Source organism: Aspergillus pseudoviridinutans, assembly GCF_018340605.1.
Source record: "Aspergillus pseudoviridinutans IFM 55266 DNA, scaffold_5, whole genome shotgun sequence".
Taxonomy (NCBI): domain Eukaryota; kingdom Fungi; phylum Ascomycota; class Eurotiomycetes; order Eurotiales; family Aspergillaceae; genus Aspergillus; species Aspergillus pseudoviridinutans.
Window position 1 is genome coordinate 774802 of NW_025091285.1, and position 24764 is coordinate 799565.

At 41.3% G+C, this 24764-nt stretch overlaps 6 protein-coding genes across 6 annotated transcripts; 3 read left to right on the forward strand and 3 right to left on the reverse strand.

Annotated features, from left to right (window-relative positions):
• Positions 1 to 5818: 5818 nt before the first annotated feature.
• Positions 5819 to 7591, reverse strand: Asppvi_007346 (putative COP9 subunit 3; the record flags this gene model as incomplete). Its single annotated transcript, XM_043303233.1, has 5 exons — positions 5819 to 6310; positions 6363 to 6515; positions 6587 to 7042; positions 7120 to 7344; positions 7436 to 7591. 5 exons carry the CDS (start codon positions 7589 to 7591, stop codon positions 5819 to 5821), a joined length of 1482 nt encoding a protein of 493 aa, XP_043159168.1.
• A 736-nt stretch (positions 7592 to 8327) lies between these two features.
• On the forward strand, positions 8328 to 9797 carry Asppvi_007347 (glutamate-5-semialdehyde dehydrogenase; the record flags this gene model as incomplete). The annotated part of the gene is made up of 1 exon (XM_043303234.1): positions 8328 to 9797. One exon carries the CDS (start codon positions 8328 to 8330, stop codon positions 9795 to 9797), a length of 1470 nt encoding a protein of 489 aa, XP_043159169.1.
• A 264-nt stretch (positions 9798 to 10061) lies between these two features.
• On the reverse strand, positions 10062 to 13360 carry Asppvi_007348 (putative mitochondrial carrier protein; the record flags this gene model as incomplete). The annotated part of the gene is made up of 8 exons (XM_043303235.1): positions 10062 to 10139; positions 10196 to 10563; positions 10641 to 10745; positions 12127 to 12281; positions 12344 to 12480; positions 12526 to 12804; positions 12875 to 13192; positions 13256 to 13360. 8 exons carry the CDS (start codon positions 13358 to 13360, stop codon positions 10062 to 10064), a joined length of 1545 nt encoding a protein of 514 aa, XP_043159170.1.
• A 1369-nt stretch (positions 13361 to 14729) lies between these two features.
• Positions 14730 to 15832, forward strand: Asppvi_007349 (RNA-binding protein; the record flags this gene model as incomplete). Its single annotated transcript, XM_043303236.1, has 5 exons — positions 14730 to 14812; positions 15089 to 15145; positions 15195 to 15294; positions 15346 to 15721; positions 15780 to 15832. 5 exons carry the CDS (start codon positions 14730 to 14732, stop codon positions 15830 to 15832), a joined length of 669 nt encoding a protein of 222 aa, XP_043159171.1.
• A 2323-nt stretch (positions 15833 to 18155) lies between these two features.
• sac6 (fimbrin) lies at positions 18156 to 20377 on the reverse strand (the record flags this gene model as incomplete). The annotated part of the gene is made up of 5 exons (XM_043303237.1): positions 18156 to 18190; positions 18243 to 19225; positions 19292 to 19980; positions 20040 to 20250; positions 20355 to 20377. 5 exons carry the CDS (start codon positions 20375 to 20377, stop codon positions 18156 to 18158), a joined length of 1941 nt encoding a protein of 646 aa, XP_043159172.1.
• A 1246-nt stretch (positions 20378 to 21623) lies between these two features.
• On the forward strand, positions 21624 to 24464 carry Asppvi_007351 (S23-interacting protein; the record flags this gene model as incomplete). Its single annotated transcript, XM_043303238.1, has 2 exons — positions 21624 to 23101; positions 23240 to 24464. 2 exons carry the CDS (start codon positions 21624 to 21626, stop codon positions 24462 to 24464), a joined length of 2703 nt encoding a protein of 900 aa, XP_043159173.1.
• Positions 24465 to 24764: the final 300 nt, after the last annotated feature.

Consider the following 24764-nt stretch of genomic DNA (forward strand, 5'->3'; position numbering starts at 1 on the left):
CTAGTAATAGTAATAGCTTTAAGACAGATTATATTTAACTTTAGTAATAGTTTAATCCTCCTACCTAGGATATAGCTAATAATAATATTTAGGCTAAGTTAATTTAAATATATAATTAGTTAAACTTCTCTAAGATAAGTACTATTATTATAATTATATTTATTTAGCTAAAGTTAAAAAAGCTATAATTACTACCTCTAATTTTAATGCTCTCTCTTCTATTATTTCTATAGTACTTAAGCTATATTAAAAGATATCTAATCTAGAATCTATCCTTATATATAATAATTAGTAAGGATACTATAGTAAAGTAGCTTTAGTAGATTAATAATTACTTTTATAATAAATAAATTCTTACTTAGAAGAATACTATTAAACTTAAGAAAATTATAGTAGTTAAGTATTATCTTATAAGCTAAGCTAAAGAATAGTAAGATACTTATAAGTAAAAAGTTAAATATAATCTAATAATTACTATTACTACCTTAGATACTTTTAAATAGTAGATTTAAGATAATTTTAGAGAGATAGAAGGGGAGAATAAATAATAAAAAGAATATAAGAGATATATATAAAGTAATTAAATTATATAATTTTATACTAAAGTATAAATAGAGAATTATTTTATATATTTAGGTATAGCTTTAATCCTTTAGTAAAAATAATTACTAAACTAATCTAATAGATATTAACTTAAATATTATTATTATATCCCCTAATCACCCCTAAAAAGGAATATATAAATAGAAGGTATAGTATTAAACTAATTAAGCATTTTAATTATAGATAGAAAGACTATAATATTTAAGCTTATATAACCCTAAACTAGTTAAAATCTAATAATAAGAAGTAATTAAGAAATATAAAGGACTACTAGATAAAGAAGTATTAGTTAATTAATTATTAAAAACTTTTAATATTATGGACTATAAAGTATTTAATAATTCTAATATATAAAGAGAATTAATTACTATAAGAGAAATAACTTAATATTATAGAAGTTAATTTTGGATTAGAAGATTATAACTATATTAATACTTATTTAAATACTCTTAGATCTAATATTCTTTATTTCCTTACTATATTTAAAGCCTCTTAAATACTAGTCTATCTTTATATATTATTAGATTATAGCTCTAGTTATATATTTATATTAAAATATCTAGCTAACTTATTACCTTCCTTATAGTTTTAATTTTAATAAAATCTAATTAATTATAAATTTATCTACTAAATAGTAGATATCTATATATATATTATATTAAGTTTAGATTCTACTTAAGTTAGGTAAATAGTGCTATATTATTACCCTATAGATTCTTAAAACTATAGAGTATAATATTATCCTAGATTAAGATTAACTAAAATACTTTAATCCTAATATTAATTAGATTATAGGATAGATAGTTATAAAAGGGTATAGAATAAAGTATACTGCTATCTATCCTATTAACCTTAGAAACTAGATTAAACTAGATTTAGAAGAATCTAATCTAGAAGTATTTTTTAATTTTATATCTACTAAATAGCTTTAATATACTCTTTATAAAGATTAATAAGAGGCCTAGCTATTTATTATTTAAGAATTAAAAGAAAATACTAATGTACTAATAAATCTATAATACCTAAATTCCCTACTTACCTAATATAAGAATATATTTAGGGAAGAGTTATACCTAGGGATGCCTTCTAAAAAATAATATAGTAAAATTAACTTAACTTTAAATAATAAACTAAGTAGAGAAATAATATATAATTTATAAAAGAATAATTAAACCTAAAGAAATACTAGTAGAAGAGATATAAAAACTAATAAATTTTTTATAATATAATTCTAGTTTATTGAGAGTAATTAGAGAAGGATAAATTATCTAGTATTATAAAAATATTAAAATAGAAAAGATTATTACCTACTTAATTAAAAAGCTAAATACTCTAGAATAGTTTAACTAATTATAGAAAAAAACTATAAATAAGCTTTAACTAAGGAAATTTTTATTATACTTATTAAATTATTAAGAGTTTATTAAGGTTAACTAGACTTTCTTAACTTTATTAACTTCCTTAATAAAAGCTATACTTAACTATCTTAGCCTCTACCTTAGCCTAAAGATTATTAAGGTTATCTTTAATATTTTTTTTAATAGTAGTAATAATCTTACTTTAAAGAGTTATATTAAGATTATTTAACTTCTTTTCATTTTTATTAAGAGTAGCTTACTTTATAGCTAGCTTTCTTCTTAATAAGAACTATAATTTACTTTTTAAAGATCCTTTTAAAATAAATTATATTATATTATACTACCTAAAGCTAATATAAATTATTCTAAATATTTATAGTAATTAGCTAGGATAAGATATCTCTATTAAGACAATTCTTCTTCTAATATTTAATTAGAGTAGGTAAAGGCTCTAACCGACCCTTCCACCTAAGTTACAGGGTCGCCCGCTAGGGCGACCCTACCACCTCAACGTAGGGAGCCATCTCAACGTAAGCCTATTTTCCCATACAAAAGCCCATATTTCAAAGGTAGATATCTCAACTCTAGAGGCCTGAATACTTATAAAAATTAGTATTTACCTTTAGTACTATTATCTCTATAAAATACTATAAGGAGAAAAAATTCTCTAGCTTCTCCTTAAAGTTAATAGTGTCTAGTACTAATATATATATGTAGAAATAGACTTCTAGTATTATCTTTATTCTCATAAAAGTATGGAGCCTGTGACTTTACTATACTATTATATAAGTAATTCTCTGTGTACTTACATATTACAGAGATGATATCTAGTATATTATAGACTAATATACTAGAAATATATATAATGAACATAGACTTTATATATGCGGATAGTATAGATATACTATTAGAATAAGTAATAATATTTATATAGGTATATACAACAGAGTCTATACTTTTTTATGAAAATTTTTAATTAATTTTATAGTCTTCTATTATGGTTATATTAGTTAGAAATGTACATATCTTTTGATTCTTATGTTGAGATGGCTACTTATGTTGAGCTGGCGGGGTCGCCCTAGCGGGCGACCCTGTAACTTAGGTAGAAGGGTCGGTTATAGATAAAATATAATACTTTGTCTTATTTAGTAAAGAAGTACTAAAAGAAAGAGATAAAATATTACTCTTAGAATAATATAAAATTATATTAAATTTATTAGTCTAAAGGAAACTATATTAATAAAGATTACTTAGGTAAGGATTAATTATTATATCTATAGTCTTTATAGCTAAAAGAAGAGTACTATTAATTAAACTAGCTTTAGTACTAGTAGAAAACTTAGCCTTTAATAAAAGAAATATATTATTATTACCCTATTTCTTATAAAAAGGTTAGAGGTACCTAGAATAAGTATTACTAACTAAAGATAATATAATTATATTAGGGGTTAGCTACTTTAAAAATATTTTAATTATCTTAATAGAAGTAGTAATTATAGAGAATAAAGTCTTATTAATAGTATGTTATTTATAAGTATTATTAATAGAATTAGTAATAGGMTAGTTGTAAATATAATTACTATTATTAAAAGCTTAAAGGCCTTCTTATTATAGAATAGTACTATATAAATTAGTATAGAGTAAAAAGAAAATTAAAAATTAAATAGATATATATATATATCTATCTCTAGACTAATAGGCTAATTTACTATTATAAAACTTATACTAGATACTCTTTAAATATTAGATATAAATAGTATAAGCTCCTATAAATAATATATAGTATTTACTATTAATAGATACTTTAGGAGTAGTAATATAAAATTAAAAAATATCTCTACTCTTTATATACTAATTATAAGGCTTATTTATAACTTTATTATAAGTTTAAAAAATTATAGTATCTTAATAGTACTAATTCTTTAGCTCTTTTTAAAGTAATTTATTATTCCTTATTATCTAATTAATATTATAAACTAGATTAAGGAGAATAGTATAACTATACTAAGTCTAAATAAGGCTATAATTAACTTCTTATTCTACTTTATAGACTGCCCTAGTCTAATTAGTAATATTAAATAATATATCTTTAAGAGAACTAAAAATATATTATATAGTAAGATATTCTAGGAAGGTGATATACTTAGTAAGACTAAGTTATTTAAGAATCTAATTAATAAAAGTTTAATATAAGATAAGAAAAGGATCTATTAAAAACTAATTATAGATATATATATAATAAAGAAAAGTTAGGAATATTTATATCTAAAAAATAGATACTAATAGTAAAAGCTTACTTATTTATCTATACTTATTAGTTAATTCTACCTTTATTAATTTATTTATATATATTATAAATAATAATATTTACTATAATTCTTTAAATACTATATAATACTTATTAATTACTTAGGTAACTTACTTATTAAATATTATTAAGTTAATCTAATTATATCTTTTATATATTAAATAAAGAATATACTAAGCTACTACCACTCTAATTTTAAAATAGAAGTATAAAAAATAATTTAGGTAATTCTATAGATAGTTAATAAAGAAATAATAATATCTAAATACTAGATTGGGTAATATAATATATCTTAGTAATAGTTAAATCTAGGGTTATATTATAGGTGCTGACTAAGTTCTATATATAATTACTAAGAACTCTATATAGAGTTTAATCTAAGTAGGGGAGGATGTGATATTAATAGATATATATATAATTTTAATAATATCTATAAGATATGTAATAATATCTAGTAGTTATTATTAATTATATATCTAGTATTTAGACCTCTCCATTCCTTATAGTTTAGGTTAAATATAAAAGGGATGGGAATCCCTCAATATCAATAAGGATGTACGGGGGCGGCTGCTGGCCTACCCCCTACCCTTACATGGTTCAGAGGCTCCAGAAGCTCCCTCCCCTACTGCAATGACGAATATCCCAATATAATAGACTATAGATATCTCTATAAGTTACTAAGTATTCTATAATTTAGTAATAAGTTCTCCTTAGATAATATATAGTTATCTTACTCCCTTCATACTAATCTTACTAGTTGAGTAGTTGACCTCAGACCTTATTAGCTAACATTACATTAGTAATTAGTTTAACTATAAAGGTATTACTAATTTACTATTACTATACTCTCTATCATTTAATAAAGAGCATTCCCTAGGTGCTCTGACAAGTATAGTAAAGAGCTATGAGCCTATGATAATTTAACTTAGAAATAGTGCTTAAATTAGTACATTGACTTCCTTCCTTAATAGGAAGGCTGAAGGTGCTATAACATATTAATATAGACTTAGCTAATAGCAGAATTAGTTAATAGGTATAGGAAAAACTTTATAATACTACTTATTATTAAATAGTTTAGAATTATTAAAATAAATAATGAGACTAATTAGATAGTTAATCTCTAATTGACTCTTGGAAGCCCAGGATATGCTACAATTTAATAGGGCATTGTGTGCATGGACTAGTATATTAGAGAAGATGGTTATTCTTATAAGCTAACTAGCTAATATAGCTGGATAACTAATATACAGTGCCATGTGAGATGGATACATAGCAGTTTATAAAGAGATATACATATTCTGCCTCTATAGAAACTATGTAAGAATAAAACATATCCTATAATCCTAGTATACTCACAGGAAAATGATAATCAGTGATTAATCCAACTATAAGTATGATAAGTAATACCATGCAATATTAGATAACTATCTTATAATGAAATAAAAACTAGCCAGTCAACTAATTTTAAATAAAGAGGCTAATGGCTAACACACTCATAGTTCCTAAAAAGTGATAGAACTGCATGTTACTAAATCATAGGTTATAGGTATCAATGCAGGCCACTCATTATGTCCTCATCTACATCCCAGCTGGAGATATCATCTTTGAATTTCATCCCAAACTGGCCAGAACTGTGCTGAGAGGCATTCTTAGCCCTTCGGAGGAACTGGAGATGCTCACTGCTTAGCTCCAAATCATGGTTGCTCTGACCGAGGTTAGCGGCGAGCGTCGACAACAAGAGTCTCTCTGAATCCAGGAGAAATGCTATATGCTCTTCCCCAAAAGAGTTCGATGCTCCTCCAGCGTGGAAATGAAGCATTGTGGGCTTGTGGTTACTGTTCGAGTGTAAGAGAGTCGAGTCCAGGCCGGATATCACCATAGACGATATAGATGTTTCAGCCTCGGTGGAGGGGACCGGATCTGATGCTATTCGCTGCGCGATGTCTGCGATGGCCACGGCTGAGAATGTACTGCCTAGCTTCACCACAACAGACTTCCTGTGCGCATGAACAACCTGGAGAACTAGACCCATGTTGTTATCCTGGACTGTGTGTTAGAATAGGAAACACCAAACGGGTCTTTCATCAGCTTACAGCGAGCCATATCGCCCGACCAACGTCAACTTCGGCCCAGAGCCTCTCTGTGTCGTCATTTTCAAAGGTATCCGCCAGCGAGACATATGGCAATATCAATGACTGATAGACCTTCATCACATGCGGATTGATCATCTCAGGCGTTGATATAATCTGTTGATTGGAGGAAACCTGTAAGTTATACTCTCAATGGCATGCAGATTGTTGGCTCTCTTAATACACACCTTCCCTTTCGCCAGTAGACTGACAAGAAGCCACTTCTTGTATGCCTCAACCATAATCTTACTGACAGTATTGGCGACAGGGCAACTGACGACTATGCACAAGAGATGAAGCGCACTCTCCCACTCCTTAAGTGCCATGTATATCATAGCGCCATATAGAAAGTATTGCAGGTGGTCCCTATATGTCACCTGTGCAGTGAATCCGGAAGCATGGGTGATGTACGCCGCGCTTGACCCGTGCTCAGAGCAGAGGAAGACCTGACGGTGCGCCTGATAAGCATGACTGGGACCGGCAGGAAAGTGATACATAGCCTTGTTTAGGACGGGCAATGCGTGCCTGTACGATCTGCTGAGTAGGCAAAGTTTCATAAGAAGGAGATGTGTCGATGTGAAAGTTTCAGATGCCGGATCAAGTCGGAGTATTGCATCTCTAACCGCTTGGACTGCTAGGAAAGTCTATGTTATTCCTGTCATGTTTAGCAAAAGAAGAAATGGCTATGACTATGACTGGTGAATGAATAAATTCGTCTTGCCTTTGAAGAAGCCTGTGCGGCGTTGGCTACAAGCTCAATAAGTCGTCTCCATTCCTGGCCAGCGTAGCGAACTTGGATTGGGTCGAACACCCTCAGAAACTCAATAGCCCTCTTCCACAAGTGTCCCCCAGGCTGGACATCCTTTGGCAGACGTTCGCCCAAGACCTTCACTCGAGCATGGAAAACGAATAGATAGGCCACCGAATGCAGAGACGGATTGAGACCCTGTAAAGGTTTGTCAGGGGTGCAAGCGAGCGACGACACCGGTCATATTGACAATGGCATCACAAAATGGCATAGTTTTGCATCTGCTTACATCCAGCAATAGATCAGCACTTCTTGTGATCTCGTTAAGTCTTGTAGGTTGTTTTATATAGGCAATGAGCTCGTAAAGTTGGCGATCATAGTCTTCCTCATTTGAGGCATGCTGGAGGGATGACACCACAGTGAGGCGCGACAGTATCTCTGTCATCTTTCAACTCATCTGATCACCGTTTACAGATTGGGGACAAGAAAGACAATCTGGCTCTCTGAGTGTAAGGATATCAGAATGCGTGGGTCTCAGGTGGCATTGGCATATGCCAACTTGCAAAATGATAGTGAGTAGACTGTTGTCATACCAAGTGATAGTGGTATTCACCACCAAACCATGATACATGTTATGTGATCATGAGCCTTTGGTGTGGTTCCCTTGCAGTACTCTGTGTTATAACCATACATCTGATAACAATCTACTGTACTATATAATGTGATATAACTATAATGCAGGCTTCGAGGCAATCTCACAGCCTCTACTTGTCTTTGTGGATTTCTTGTTAATAATATAGTCAATATTAATACGGAGAAGTTCAAACCCCTCTAATTAGTTTTAGCGCAAGAACTTATTCCGAAACCTACCTCTCTTACTTCTAGGGTAGTCCGTCATTAACCTGCTTGATTGTGTATTGAGCAATGATACAACTACAGACGAAAGGTATCATGAATAATATATTTCAGCTGGTCAATAGGTAGCACACGAAGGTATCAGGAATTAGACACCTCTTGTTAGTTATCACTGTAGAGTGGTAAACAGCGGGTATTTCCCTGCCCCACATCTGTAGGATTATTTTGACATTTGAGTCATAGTAGCGTCGGAGCTATAGTCTATCTGATTGTCACCTTGCTAGGGCTTAAATTTTCTTTTGTGCTACACGTCAAAGGTTCTCGCAATGTCGCTCACTGACTCCTCCGCGGTTGACATCGCGAGGACTGCGTCCTTAGCCTCTCGTCAACTCGCAACTTTGTCCACAATTGACCGCAACGATGCGTTGACAGCGCTTCACGATGCTCTGTCGAGAAATCGAGAAATCATCCTTGATGCCAACGCAAGGGATGTTGCGATAGCAAGCCAAGCGGCTAATAACGGCAGTCTCAGCCACAGTGTCCTCAAGAGGCTCGACCTGTCGAAACCTGGAAAATATGACGACATGCTAAAGGGGATTCTTAGTGTACGGGATCTGGAAGACCCAGGTGTGTACATGAATTGGTCGAATACACATCATACTAACGAGGCTATCAGTGGGAAGAGTGACCCTGAGGACGCTACTGGACGATGGTCTCATCCTGGAGAGAGTGAGCTGTCCTATTGGTGTCTTGCTGATAATATTCGAGGCCCGTCCCGAGGTGATCGCGAATATCGCGGCACTCTCCATAAAATCAGGAAATGCTGCCATTCTGAAAGGTACTTGTGCATGATTGATAGCAAATTCCACATTGCTGACTTGAGTGAAGGTGGAAAGGAGTCAACCGAGTCCTTCATCGCCATATCGAAAGTGATATCTGAAGCGATCTCAAGAACACGCGTACCCGAGGCATCAGTCCAGCTCGTTAAAACTAGAGACGTTGTTTCATCACTTCTAGCGCAGGATTCCTTGATTGACCTGGTCATACCCCGTGGTTCCAACGACCTTGTCAGATTTGTCAAGGAGAACACCAAGATTCCGGTTCTCGGTCACGCTGATGGTCTTTGTTCTGCATATCTGCATGCTGATGCAGACCCAGCAATTGCTGTCAAAGTCATTGTCGATTCTAAAACAGATTATCCCGCTGCTTGTAATTCGTTGGAGTCTTTGTTGGTTCATGAAGATGCCCTTGGGACTGTATTCCCCGGTGTCGCGCAAGCCCTTCTGGCCAAGGGAGTTCGTCTTCGTTGCGACATTCAATCGAAATCTGCCCTCTTGAAATATATATCCTCCCCGTCCGCAAATTTACTAGAGGATGCAGTCGACTCTGATTTCGACACTGAATTTTTGGATCTTGTCCTAGCTGTCAAGACCATTCCTTCAACAACGTCACCAATCTCAGCTGTCGAGAACGCGATTTCCCATATTAACTCACATTCGTCGAAACACACAGACCTAATTGTGACAGAGTCGAAAGATATTGCCGAATATTTCATGAGTGGTGTGGATAGCGCTGGGGTTTTCTGGAATGCATCGACTAGATTCGCAGATGGAATGAGGTTTGGGTTTGGCACCGAGGTTGGCATCAGTACTAATAAAATCCATACGCGAGGGCCTGTGGGTTTGGATGGATTGACCATCTACAAGTATCTGCTTAGGGGTCAGGGACACAGGGCAGGTGATTATTTCGAAGGAGAGGGAGGTAAAAAGTGGAAACATGAGAATCTAGCTATTTAGTGGCTTCATGAATGATTTGCGATATCGACCGGCACAAATAAGAAATTCATTCCTTTCACTGTAATTTACTCTAGGCACAGCGTTTCCGGAGATTCCGGATTCAACAGCGCGAGCTTTGCGGCCACGTTTCCTACTCGGTTAGAAGCTCCTCCACATCTGATAGCAAGAAAGCAAGAGCCCTTGTGCAAGTACTTTTGGCAATAGGTTTATGTGACAACACCAACTCAACCCACGGGACATCGTCAAACTCCTTGACATGCCTGCTTAAACCTTGAAGCCACGAGACCTTCTACGTCCGCGAGCTCTCTCGAATTTCCGACCCTTGCTTCGAACGTAAGGTTTCTAATTCAAGTATCAGTATGACTGGGTTAACACACGATAGTGAGGTATGGTCTCACCTTGTGGCTGTGGGGTCCGAAGCCGAAGTGCTTGACAGCTTCACGGGCGTTCTTGGGGCCACGGAGGAGAAGAGTGTTGGCTCCAGTAGGTGCGCGAAGTGCGAGCTGATCCAAGGTCAGAGTCTCACCTCCAGCCTTCTCAATCCTGGCTCTCGCAGTAGCAGTGAATCGCAAAGCGGCCACAGAGAGTTTGGGAACGGTGAGAAGACGATTGTCATCAGTAACGGTTCCAATCACGACGATGGTCTTGCCCTTGTGAGAATCGGTGACATTGGAAACGAGCCGCGAAAGGGAGACGGGAGGGCGGTTGATTCTCGACATGAAAAGGCGGCGCAGCACAACCTTGTTGAAGTTGGACTCCGTGCGGCCTAGCAGAACAGATAACTCAAATCAGTCTCCAATTGTGACCATCTCTATAAGCCAGGAATTCAAAGATTTATCATACGGGCGAGGAAGCGGTAGAGCTTCACAAGGACCTGCAGGTAGACGTTCTCGCTCTTCGGCGCCTTGCGGTGGGTGCTGCGCACATGGTGACGGTCCAGGTCGATACCTGAAGTGATACAACTGTTAGCAACTCCCTGTCTTTTGTGGACGTTGATAATTGAAACAATTAAACGCATTCAATATTGATATTTGAGCGGATATACATACCCATGGCTGCTGTATTTTAATAGGACACCTTGGGTGTTGGCTTGCTGTCGCGCCCGTATACAATGTAAATCTGTTGAGGTTTTTGATCTACGATTTTCAGATAGACGGTGTGTGCGGGTTGAGCCCTATACTAGTACAAATCTAGAATTTAGAGCTCGTGACCTACAACTAGGTGTGGGTCCCACGTCTATTGGTGCTATTTGTCCAGTGACTAGAGAGGTACCTTATGGTCCAGTACCGAGTAGACTGCTAAAGGCCTCTAGACATACCTCTCTAATCAGATTTTTATTATTCTCCTGTTTGTGAGGCCTGCATTCCACTAGTGTACTGTTCTTCTTCTGTCGAGTGACCTGTCCTTTCCTAAGGTACCACCTTCCATCTAGCCTAGGATTATTCTACTGTGCACATTTTTACATACTTCCCCCCGTGGTTTCTTGATCCAGGCTGGACACTATAGTCCATAAAATGAATGTATCAGGGTGTGTTTTGTGCCTAGGTACCTTAAAACTGTTCCCATGTCATTGGATCCTAGGACCTTTCTAGACCACGTTAAGAGCCAAAGCTACATGGGATCAATAGTCATTCTAAAGCATATGAATAAACTTGGCATTCGGCTATCTATACAGAGCAGTATAAGAGCAATAGAAAGCTTGGTATGGTACTTAACTCTATAGGTAAGCAATGGTGCCCCTGTGATTAACTGTGTGACTAGAGTCTCTATATGCACTAGAGAGGTAAAATAAGGTGTAAACTCAAAGTTAGAGGCCTGGATGAATTACCTTGGGAATATGCTCGCTTCCTAAGTACCTGTTTACAAAATGTATAATGCTGAGCCATAGATACTTTTTTTAAGAAGAAATTCATCTACCCCCTATGTATTTACAAGGGCAGAGCAAGAGAATGGCAAGAGTGTAAAGACTAGCTTGGCCATGTTGTAAGAATATATATACAATATACAATTGGTGGGGATCCCTGGTCAATGGATATCATCATTTAAGGAAGACTCATACTACCTTACCTGCGTCATATTCCACAAGGTGAAGCAGTAGTGTCCACTGACTCAAGCTATACCTACATGAGCGTATTATTCCTGCTAAAACCAGTTACATCTGCCTAACCTTTTAATGAAACTTTCCCACTCTACTATGATTATTATAAATATCAAGAATGGCTGTCAGCTAACAACTTCCATGAAGCCAACAGTCATGATTATTTCTCATCGCTAAATCCAACAAGAAAGTCCCTTGTCAACTCAAAGCTGAGCCAACTGCTAGCCATACTCGGAGCAACTTTCAGAAGGTTAGGCACTATTCCTCTGAAAAACCCGCGCAGGCCTTCCTCCGCGATGATAACCCTCACAGCGTCCCAAATTGATGTATACCGATAGCCCATTCCCGACATCGTGTTTATTTGGAAACGCCGTCGCAAGACATCACTATGACCGTATTAATTTGCGACTATCAAAAATAGAGAAGCAATGTCTCCTTGAATACTTACAATGGATATGTGCAAGTCTGAGCTACAGCCCCTGAGATGGCACCTGCTAGTAGCTTGCGCCAGGGACTGGGATTCTTATCCCCTTCAGGAGTCAAATACTTGCGAACAGACTCATATGTCATGAAATTGAGGCCCACCTAATCTCATAAGCACTTGTTCATCAATCTTCTGATTTCACTTACATATGGAGCAACGCCAGCGACTGTGGGGACAATACCGCGATAGAGGGCAACAAAACCACCCTCATTCTTATAAATCAGAACCATAGTTGTGAACATTCCAGGCAGTTGTTCGGCAGTGCTTCTCTGACCGAGAGCAGCGAAAGATGCGGACTGAATAGAGAGTCGCGTTCGGACGATGTCGAGAGGGTATGTAATGGTGACTGAAGTGATGCCAGCAGCTCCTCCACATAGTAAGCGCCGGATTGGCGACAGCTCAGCATCTGGAAAAGGCTCCGCGAACTGGAAAACGATAAAGGTCAGCATCTAGGCCACAACTCAGTTTATCCTGCTATCAGTCTCCGAGATCGACCTTTTTGTAGAAGTTGTAGCTCCCGAACTGGACGGCTGAATAAGGTATTATGCGAATGCAGTTTGTGCCGTTACCACGCATGAAGCCTCGCCAGCCTTCCTCTTTTCCAATCTTCACGAGAGCCCTCCATATGGATAGTTTATATTCCTCTCTGCCCACAGTCTGAATCTGAAGCAAGATTTTGAGGCGTTCGAGTGGTGATACGATCGTCCTCGATACAGCGCCGGCTACCCCTCCAGCAATGAATGCTGCGATAACGGGGTCGGATATCCTTTCTTTGGTTTTGGTCAAAACCGGTGTGCTCTTCAGCGGTGGTGCCTGAAAACAGATGTTAGCGGTGAAGAGTCGCGGTATGGGAGCTATAGCAGCGCTTTAACTCACATTGACTGGACCTGAGGGTGACAATTGACCAAGCTCGGACGAGTCGGTTTCCCCAGACGTTTCCATGCCAGCATCTCGCCTGTGTTGGTCGCGATCTAAGCTCATTTTATCACAGAAAGCTCAGTTTTCAAGTTCGTAGCCACAGATGGCTCGTTGTAAAAGCGAAGTGTCTCGACTTTTACGCGCCGTGTCCAAGCCCTGGCGCACTTTATAAATAGAGGGGTTATCTTTCGAAAAGGACGATCGACGTTTAAAGAGGACGACAAACACCAAAAGAAATGTATATATCAAGAAATGGCAAAGAATGAAGTCCAAAAGAGTCGTAAAGGGCACAGGTGCAATTATAGTCAGATGCTGCTAAGAAATCCTGAATGCAGGCTGATCAAGTCTCCTCAAGCTTTTCATTTAGCTAAAGCAGCATGAATGCCGCGGAGAAGGACGCAAACTAAATGACTGCCGTGATGGAAGAATGAATTATAAAACGTCAACTCCCAATGAAGCCAATGTGAATTGTACTGAGGCATTAGTAGGCGCCGATATTAAGGTTAAATCAACGAAAACACACGCCCTCGTTCCCACTAGTGAGATAGATGTTTTCTCCGTAGACCTGTTGATACAGACCTCAAAAAGGCTCAGATCATTTGAATACCCCATGCACAACTACTAGATATAATAGAACCCACACAAAAAGTAAGACATCTTGATTATCTTTAGGTTTACCTCTCCTTATATGGGGTGCATGCCGTGTCGACCTATTATCAAAACGGTCCTGTGGGTAATTACTGTAATTGTGGCCTAAGGCTACCAACATACCGGAAATTTACATCATAGGATAAACAAGACTTTCGATCGACTTCTACGAGAGCTACTCCGTATTCCAGCCCTCTCGCGGAGTGTCGGACTTGATCTACGACCACAGAGACCTGGGACAACTGTTGATCACTCTTGATATCCGTTCAGATGGTGCCAGCCGGACCTAAGTGGCCGGTCCAGGTTTACCATCGCCATCGCCAATTGGCAGTTGTACCTGTAGTCTACTTCTTACGGCATGTCAGATACTTGTTCTGGGTTATTTAGCCGTCGCAGAGCTCAAGAGTCGCAAAGTTGTTGCATGATCAGAGTATAGTCCGGACCAAAGTTTATACTTATATACTTCTAAATATGAGAAGTTCGGATTGTGTCTTTCACTTGAGATATAGGGACTTGAAATTTTCCTTAAAATGAATGCCATCTGTGGGTGTAGTCCATTAAGTAGTCCATAGGTATGGCGTGTTCGCTTGTGGTACATCCACCTCGCCGTAGTTCCTTTTTCATCTTGTACTTCCCTCACTACAACTTTCAACTACCATCGCTTTCTTGCATTTCTCCTTGGTCAGCCTTCTTTTCCACGAATCTTCCCAACGTGAATCTAGCTAGCTCAGACTTGAGCAACTGGGGCTCTATAAAGAATATCTTCATTCAACGTTCTCAAAAAATGTCTCGCGCAGGCACCACCCTGTATGTCACTGGTTTCGGGCACGGAACTCGGGCTCGCGATCTCGCATACGAATTCGAACGGTATGTGTCGCTCGTCGATTGCTACACTGAGAAACTTGCGATCTCCGTACCCACCTTCGCGCTTCGTTCAGTGACGTTCGACGCCTTTGGACTCAGGCTTCTACACATCTTGAGAGTAGAAAAAGCGGCTTTTCCTCATTTACGATTCGTCATTGCTACTTCCCCCCCTTCAACTCCCTGCTGACTAGACAAACACTGCGCTTCATGCTCTTTCCCCTGCCCCCAATTTGCCTTGTTTGTTATTACATGACGCATCCGGAGCTAATACTTTTACAGATATGGACGCCTCGTTCGGTGCGACATCCCAGCACCGCGTACTCCGTCTAGCAGACTGTACGTTATCCTCGATTTTCATACTTATCCATGGTTCTGACGAGGCTAGTTTTGCTTTCGTCGAGTACGAGAGCCGCCGTGATGCGGACGATGCATATCACGAGATGCACAATAAGCGGATTGGCCGCGATGATCTGCTCAAGATAGAGGTACGTTTCCTCGATTTCTGCCATTTTTCCTTCAGACTAATTTGCCCTTAGTGGGCGCGTACTCCTCCGTCTGCCTCCTGGCGCTTTGAATCCGGTCGTGACCGACGCCGTGATCGTACTCCCCCTCGTCGAGGTCGCTCTCCATCTCCTCGCCGTAGTCGAGGTGATTATTCCCCTCGCAGGGATGAAAGATATGAGAGAGACTATGACAGACATGACCGGGACTATGACCGTCGCGACCGAGACTATGACCGTCGTGATCGAGACTATGACCGTCGCGATAGGGACCGAGAACGCTCTCGTGACCGTTCGCGAAGCCCTGATGAAAGGGACCGTGACGTCAAGGAAGACAGAGAACGTCGCGACGATGAGAGAGAGCGCCGTGAAGACGATCGCGAGAATGGCCCGAACGGTGAAGACAGGAAAGGTACATTGCTTTCAATCCATCAGTTGACAGAGATGAGTACTGCAGCTAACTCTGGCAGCACCMCTGGATCCTCTAACTTCGGCTCATGACGAGCTAGATACTGCCGAGTAGGTTAACCCTTCGGCGCTCATGGCATAGCTATTGGTCAGCTTGCGATCACGGATTAGAGACAAGGAAGAACCGCGACAGCATTAATGTTTCGTTCGAGGTACGGTTATCGAGGGCGTGGCGACACTAGTTTGAATCAGATTTCCGATCCGGGAATGGTAATAGACACCGGTTCACTGGGTAACTTTCTTTTCCTACGTTCTCTTTACTTTCGCATGTCTTTGCTCTCACCTCTTTATACCTTTGTTCTTTCTCTTTTTTCGTTGCTCATTCCCCAGTCACATTCTCTTCGTGAACAAGAGAGAACCAGAAGGGAAGAACTATGTGGAGATTTTTGGAAGCAAAAACAACCAGACGATGTGAGGGAAAGGGAAGAAATGGACGGATGGTCGTTCATGGTTGCTTTGCTCTCTGTGTGCTCTCTGCTCTTCCCCATCCCCATCTCTGATTTTTGTCACTTTCACTTACCTCCCCTCCTATTTCGGATCATGGCTTGTCTTCGCTTGTTCATCCATTGGTATTTATTGTGGTCAGCAGCTCGAATCATTTCCGACCGGACGTCGAGCGATCGTTAATTCTACTTGCGCCAATTTAGTCGTCCCTACGTGTGTCCCCGATATCCGCGTTCATCGTCCGTCTTGATCGCATTCTAATAAGAGAACGATTGCCATCCTTTCACCGTCCATATCCTTTCACCATCCATATCCTTTCACCATCCATCACGAACGGCTAAGCTTCGCGAGATCCTTTCCGTCGATCTGTCGTTTCGGCTACCGACTCATGATGTCATAGTCCAGTAGAAGTAGTCGTAAGTATCAATTCCTGTATGGAAACAGTGTATCATAAAATGGATGTTTGACGTGCTCGATGTTTGATCATCCACATTGCTCCATACTGGTCGTTCTTAGTGTCCGTAGCATGAGAACTGACATCTCGAGCTCATGCCGAAGGCGCCACGTACTCACGGTTCCTCCATTTTTACACAAAGATATGAGAGTGAGGCTTGAGGTTCGTCAACCCGGCCATGACTCGATCATCGGTCAATGCGCTTAATTCCTGCTTGTTCTTGTCATTGTTCCTAATGAATCATTGGCTATCCGATACATGATTTCAAGGCTCATGAAAGTTCAAGGCTGATTTGGCAGGAACCCGTTTCCCCGTCAGAGTGGTCGAAAACGCTACCACCGTACGCATTATAACTTTTCCAGTGGAGCCAGATATCTCCTGAGGGTCGCAATGAGACGAAACCCCCTTATCGTAGTGACACACTTCTCTACTTTAGAGATGCACCCCCTGCTTTGAATATTCGTAGGAGAAGCCTGTAACTGCCTCAACTGTACAAGAGTTAAACCCTAGGGCCTAGGACATGACGATGGGCATTACATGATGTAATAGCTCTTTCTACTCCATGTACTTGTTGCACTATGAATCACACAGATTATCCGAGTAGGGAACATCAAAAGGTGACTATAGTTATAGGTACAGTTGGTAGCAGAGTAAGCACAGCTCATAGAGAAGTAATTGAATGCGCAATAGTACAGTCTAATTAGCTGCGTGGTTAGTGCTGGTGGAAATCTAACACTTTAAGAGCCTATTGCATAGGTATCCCATGTTGCTATTTAGTATGGGAATTAGAATACTCAGGATTCATACTGAATACATGATGCTTGGTCTTGCCATTTACATCAGAGAAGTGGTTTATCAGTAAGGTTGAGTGGTATGTCTTGGCTATAGCCCTCTCACTCTACGAACATCTTCCAATGCCCTCCTTACTGGGGGTTTGTCTAGGAGATCAATTCTTTTACATATTACTTAATTACCCTAGTGAATACATGTAACTGCTTTCTAGCCAGGCATGAATAATCACTGGATAGGTAGTTAGTTCTGGGTCGTTCATGCTTTAAATGTTAATATTAGCCTTGGATTGATAACTATTTACTTGTGAATATCCATCATTTGGCTATAATATTTACCTTGGTAATGCCTAAAGTAACTCTAGTCTACCTTACTAAATAGGCCTCCTTATTCACTAGTAAGATTCATGTTCGCAATGTAGGCCCTTAAGATATGCATATTCCCTACGTTGCTCTCAGATGAGACAACCTTTATAAAAGAACCATCACTACTTAACATGGCTTGAAGAGCTTATTTCGCATCTAATATCATAATCCATGTAGACGTACAGCTAAGGTAACAATTGCATCTCAACGCAGTTACATTATGAAGTACATGATAAAGGTGGCCTGAAATATCTGAGTTTCTAGCGAACCACGGATAGGACATGTTTCATGCTATGTTCGACTGCAACAAAATTGTACCAAGCTGATCACTGCATCTTTTCGTATGTGGCCATCAGAGAACCTATTTGGATGAGTTAGTAGGCATGATCTGTGTGGAGCAGAACCTGACTTACCAATAAATGTAGTGACCAAGCGAGACCGAACTTGACAAATATCCTCAGGAACCAACCAGATAGTTGCGCCTAGCTTTCTTGCTATGCTAATGCTCAATTTGGCATTGGCGTACGCTTCCTCGTCTGATCGGCCGGGCGTGACGAGGTCGTAGTCAACATAGCTACTCTTCATTCCGTTCAGAACATCAAGAAGGAAAAGTCCCGTGCCAATGGTTTGATCCTTAAAGCTGCGTATTGACGAAGTTCTGCCTCCTTTACGGGACATGTCGTTTGCCCACCGGATCATTTCGGCATCAGTGATCTCACGCTTGCCCATCCGCTGCGCGAGGCTAGACAAGGTGTTTGTAATATCTCTCCGCATCAGTTGCCAAACTAGTCCCAGCGTAAGTGTACGTTGTCCGTCGGTTATGTCCGCACCCTGTACTCCTACAAGGGAGAACCCGATGTGCTTTCCCAGTTCGATTGCATAGTTTGTGTTTTCCACAGCCTTGAATCGCATCATCTCGCCACCTGAACTAGGTGGTTTGTTGACATGTCTCCAGTTGACACTGCCAGGGATCACTTTGTCGTAGGCTTGAAGTAGGATGGTACCGTCTCGAAGATCATCGAACAACGAGTTGACGGGGGGCTGGACATCGAGCGAATTCAACCACAAGGTGAACACTCTAGCTTCTCTTTCTCCTTCTGCGTCAAAATCCTCGACCTCGAGTTTTTCCTCCTCAGTTATTGGGTCGAGACCAGGAATCGTGTTGAACAGATTGGCAACAAATGCAAGGTTAAGTTTGGGGTTCCCAGCAACAAGAGACGAGGGAGTTAGGAATTTCCGACAGTTTAATTTTTCTGCATTTGCCAGAACTTGCTCTGCTCGCTCAAGCAAATCCCGAGTCTCAAGCGGAGCTCTCGAACACAGATTAGGAGCCAGCTGATTCAAGAGGACAGCGTAGTTTTCACCGTTTTTGACATCGGAGGAAAAATTCGTCACCCTGGAACAGGTAAGCGAGCTGCAGTGTTTCACAGTAAATTGCTATATTGCAAGCGGCGAAACTCACCTCTTGTCCCACTTTGCATTCTTCAGATGGTAGTTGAACCAACGCAACAAGATTTGCTCCGGAGGGAGGCGCAAGAACTGGTCCAGCGTTTCGTCGTCCTCCAGAAGCCGATAGAGTTCGGGATGAAGCTTGATGTCGATCTTGCCCAAAAGGCCTCGCCTGATAATTTGCCAAATCAAACCCAAGATCAGGTGCTCGCGGACTTCTATGATGTCGCCGCTTCCGATGTTAACAACAGAGCAGCCGATTCCCTTGGCCGAATTGATCACAATGTTATTATTTTCAGTCATATGGAATGCATTTAGTTCCTTGATCTTTCTCCCAGGCTTATTCAGGACACGCTCATCAATGGTATCTGGGACGCTGTCGTTGATAAGTTTTGCTAGGACCAATCCGTCCTTGCATTTATCAAACATCTCAAAGGTGTCAGTGGGGAATGGTAGCAGATGGCCAATATCGGGATCTCCAGCAAGGACAGCATTGATGTGTCTGGTGAACTCTGTTCTCTCATCTTCATTGATAGTATGAGTGACGTTCGCGGAAGAGCCCTGAACGTGAATTCGTCCTCCTACACTGCCTTTGGAGACGTGCCGAGACACACCCGTCCCGATCTCGGGTATTCCTGGAGCCGCACTTGGGCCGGCAGTTGCTCTATTTTGCGCTGAAGTAGAGCGAAGTCTTGAAATGAGCTGTAGAATACTTTTTAGCTCCTCATGGTCCCGGTAGCAGTGAAGATACAAACACGAACATCTACATAATCTTCGAGCTCGACTCGGCGAGAGCTATCGAGATCGACTTCCTTCAAAGCCTGGCGCACGACGTCGTACGGTTGACGTTCGGACTGCTGGGTGGCCTTGATAACAGTAGCCTCGTCCAGATAACCCTTATCGTCAACATCCAATTTCCTGAATGCATCCTGAAGGGAGAAAATTTCACTTTGGTCAAAGTGTGGATATTTCCTAGAAATGACCCATGTGAGAAAGCCTTAAAACACGTTGTGTGAAGGTCTTCCGTTGAAAAGAACTGCAAGGCACATGATAAACAAAAAGTATTAAGTACGAACCTCTGAAGCTTGAGAACGTTCATCTTCTCGATGAGCCAATATGCTCGTCCTGTGGATGGAGCCTTAAGAAGACCGGAATAGATCTGGCCCTGAGACGAGTGCAAGGAGGATGTGAAGACGGCAACGGAATGAGAATGAGAGTACCTCTCGTATAAAGTGGGAGAATGCGATCAGGACGACAGAGCAGCACGGATGGAGTTTTCCCCAGCCACGAGAGTATCGCAAAAATCAGCGCGGTCGAGGTGAGCGTTGCGTGGTTTCAGGCAGCCTGTAGACGAGTGACCATGAGTAAAGATACCTAATCTCCGGATACCCCTGGAACTGGAAGCGGAATGTGAGAAAGCGGGGTGGGGTTGTGGCTTATGGAAACATTTATGGATTACTTGAGGCAACAACGACATTGACCTGCTTCAAATGACATTGGAAGTTGATACAGCTGAGTGATTGACTGGTGAGTAATTACTACGAGATAGAACAAAAAAAGTTAAGATTCACTTCAAAGTTCGATACTCTCGCTGAAACTTATCATGCATTTTTGTCCGTTGGTAATGACTATTTCATGCTGGCGACGTCATCACATGACCAGTCAAACAATGACGCATGAAGTGGGCATCTGCTAATACGTACGGAGTAGAGAGGTACAGAGGGATACCATACAGTTGTAATCATACAAAGGGAACCTTTGGTGATCTCAGAGGTGGCCATGGTCTCTCGTTTTATCAGTATCGATGCAGTGCTGTGGTTACCTTACCTCTACGGTACCTAGGATACCTTGAAGGCTAGTTAGTTACCTTACCTACGGATAATCTGCTTCATAATTGTTTTCAGGTGTGCTATAGGGAAGCTCTTTGCTGATATCCTACCACGCATGGGGGCCATACATTTAGATACTCGCCTGGCTCTCTACATTGGATATCTATTTCTTTTCTGAGAGGATCCGATGATTTCATAGACGCACACCATCAGCAGGGCGCCATCTTGGCACTTCAGACATTGCTAGACGCCATGTGTTTGTCCCTTACATAAGAAGATAACCTACCTTAGTGACTGCTCTTTTTCTGATGCAGCCATTTTAATTATATTGCGCCGTTTGGCTTGCCGGAGAAGCTCCCATACCAATACCTGACCCCTAACACTCTTAATCATCGATACGGGGGCGTCTAGTGGCATCTCATTCTGCGTCTCTATTCTCTCATCCAAACTAAGGATTTCAGTAGCATTACGATCGCCTTGGCCCGCACGTCCATCTTTCGGGCTCTCCAGGGCTCCATGTCCAGGGAAAGTCAGAGGGGGTCCTTTCTTGGAGCCATCTCTTCCTGGAATGCATCAAGAAACACCAAGACTCCCCTCAACACCGACGGACCAGACGTTCTTCCTAGATCCCAAGGCGAAGATCATACAGTCACAAACAGGCATAGACTTAGCTTGCGCCACTACCCTCCTGATTGTCCCCCGCTGAGGGTGAGGTGGTTTTACGCTGTTGACTCACCAAAACGGAAACCACCACTCTCAGAACACCAGAAGGAAGAACCGAAACCCCTACCTGCGCCCAAAAAGTTTGTCCCGTTTTCGTCGAAAGATTCTCAGGCCATTGAGTCCACTTTCCAAAAGCTCTCGGACGTTGAGATTGCTCAAGAACAAACTCGAAAGAGTGGATTCCTTCAAGAAACAAGAAAAGACTTATTTACGGTGCCTGTCAATGAGGACAACCTATTTGACGTGGACATCGAGCGAAGGGAGCTCGCACCGGCGTACTGGATAGGTCCTACCTATGAAGTGCGCCGGGGTACGTGGTTCTTCCAAGAGGGGTCTGCCTTCAAGCCGTGCGAAGAAAACCTGGCCACCCAGCTTGAGGAAGGATATCTCAAACTGAAGCCATGGCGCCTGGAAAATGACCAAAGCAGACTCCCGCAGACCGTTGCAAACCCAAGCCCCCAGAATGAAGATAGATCAGATGTGAACAAGTCTGGGTCGCAATACACACCCGAACCAGAGCAACGTGCTTCGCGGCCACTTACTGATCAGGCTGGACATGCAACTTCTGTCCGAGTGAACGAGCCTCGACACTATCGTCTTTTTGGTGCTTACATGAACTGCATAGTGACATATCAGGATTCTTCTACAGCTTTGTTGGCGAATGACGATTTCATGTCACGAATGAGCAGTACCGTGTACCAGAAATTGGGCGGTATACCGGGTACGAGAGTGGTGCGTGGTTTTGTCGAAACTAAAAGACAGAAGGAAACGTCGGCTGTGAAGAGTCGCGATCATAGCGTTGGTACAAAACCTTCCTCCGATACCCCTACTGCAGCCTCGACAGACCACGAGGTCAAGTCCGATTCGGAAAATTCTTCAGACGTGCTCCCTAATGAGGATGTGAGAAAGACAGTGATCAATCGGGATGATCCGAGGTCAACTCTGGAACGGCAGATGTCGTCCCTTGCTGGTGAACCTCAAAATACAGCTGAGCTGGAGGAGCAAGCGCGGAAGCAGGAAGAGAAAGAAATGGAAGACTCCAGGGAAGCAGATGAAGAGGACAGAGAGCGGCAGATTGACCATTTGGTCCTTGTCACACATGGGATAGGTCAACGACTTGGGTTGCGGCTGGAAAGCATCAACTTCATTCACGATGTGAATGTTCTTCGAAAGACCATGAAGAGCGTCTATAAGGCTTCTCCTGATCTGCAAGCCTTGAACTCTGCTTCCCCAGACAGTCAAAAAAACTGCCGCGTTCAGGTACTTCCAGTGTGAGTCAACCCACCCTCGGCAGCTGTCAAGTGCTCAACTGCGGATTATGACTACCATCTTGCACTGAATTCACTCGAAAGAGCTTTTCAACTAATTGGATTTAGCTGTTGGAGACACCTCCTTGATTTTCCCTACAGAGGAGTGAGGCAGAATCGTAAAGAACTTGATTTGGCCGATGCGGACTGTCATGACGACAGTTCCTATCCCGGATTGAATGATATTACCCTTGACAGCGTCCCTGCAGTCCGGAATCTCATTTCTGATTTGGCAATGGACGTACTCCTCTATCAAAGTGCTTATTGTGAACACATTTCTACCATAGTTAAGCAGGAGTGCAATCGGATTCTGAAACTCTTCAAGCAGCGAAATCCGACATTCAAGGGCTCTGTGAGCCTCTGTGGTCATTCACTTGGTAGCGCGATCCTGTTCGATATCCTATGCCACCAACCGTCGACTCCCTGTCTCGAACAGAGTCCCAAGTCCGGAGAGAGGAGGATGGCCCGAAACGGTTCTCGGGACATTTTGCTCGACTTTGATTGCGAAGAATTATTCTGCTTGGGGTCTCCAATTGCCCTCTTCCAAATGATCAAAGGAAACACCATTGCTGGGCGATCTATGGTCGACGGAGCAAACACCAAGAGCTCTAAGAAGGAGTGTGATCATCGGAGCCCAACGTCTTCTTCCTTCGAGGGCCATGGCGCTTCAGCTCAGGCGAGCACCGCGTCAGGTGAAGGGCCGACTATCGTGTCATCACCGAAGTGTCGGCAACTGTACAACATATTTCACCCTTCTGATCCCGTTAGTTATCGAATTGAGCCGCTAATCTCGCCAGCAATGTCGTCGCTCAAACCGCAGCCCTTGCCATCGGTAAAGAAGAGCCTATGGGCAGCTTCTGGGCAAAGCCTTTCCATGATTGGCAGTCGTGTTGGCCAGAGTGTGGGAACCTTATGGACCAATTTCGCAACTGGGGTCGCAAGCAGTCTGCTTAACCGCAGCCTCGGTCTTGGTTCGGAGGAAACTTCACTACAACCCACAGTGATTGCTACCGAGACTCAAATGTCTCGAGGATCACTGCCTAACTCTTCTCTTGGAGAGGGTGGTTCCTCTCGCGCTGGCTCGGGCGTTGACGGTCAAGAAGGGTCTGGCGATAGATACCGTACACTGATTGACTCGAACTTAGAAACACTCTACGAAGCGACCAACAGAACCAAGACTAGTCAGCACAATGGCATTTTACATTCCGCGGCCAGTGAGTCCGCCGTCGGTCAAGAGAGCGAGGACCTAAGGAGGTTGAAGATGGAAGATGCTAAAATGAGGGCACTCAATACTAATGGACGAGTTGACTATAGCATCCAGGAGTAAGTTATTTCTTTTTTGCTCCAGCTATCGAGAATCGTAACGTTCTTGTCTGAAATCCTCGAGCACACCCCCAGGATGCTAATACATTTCAATAGGGGTGCATTCGATATATCTCTGATTGCAAGCATTGCCAGCCATTTGACATACTGGGCTGACGAGGATGTCAACCACTTTATGCTTTCCCAAATGCTGTCAAGAAACGGTCGACATCGGAGGGTCAACTACTGATATTTCCCCTGTTCGAATTTGGTGGAGATCTCGTCTCGCTATATTTACGCTCGATCTGCTTCCGATCTCAAGCAA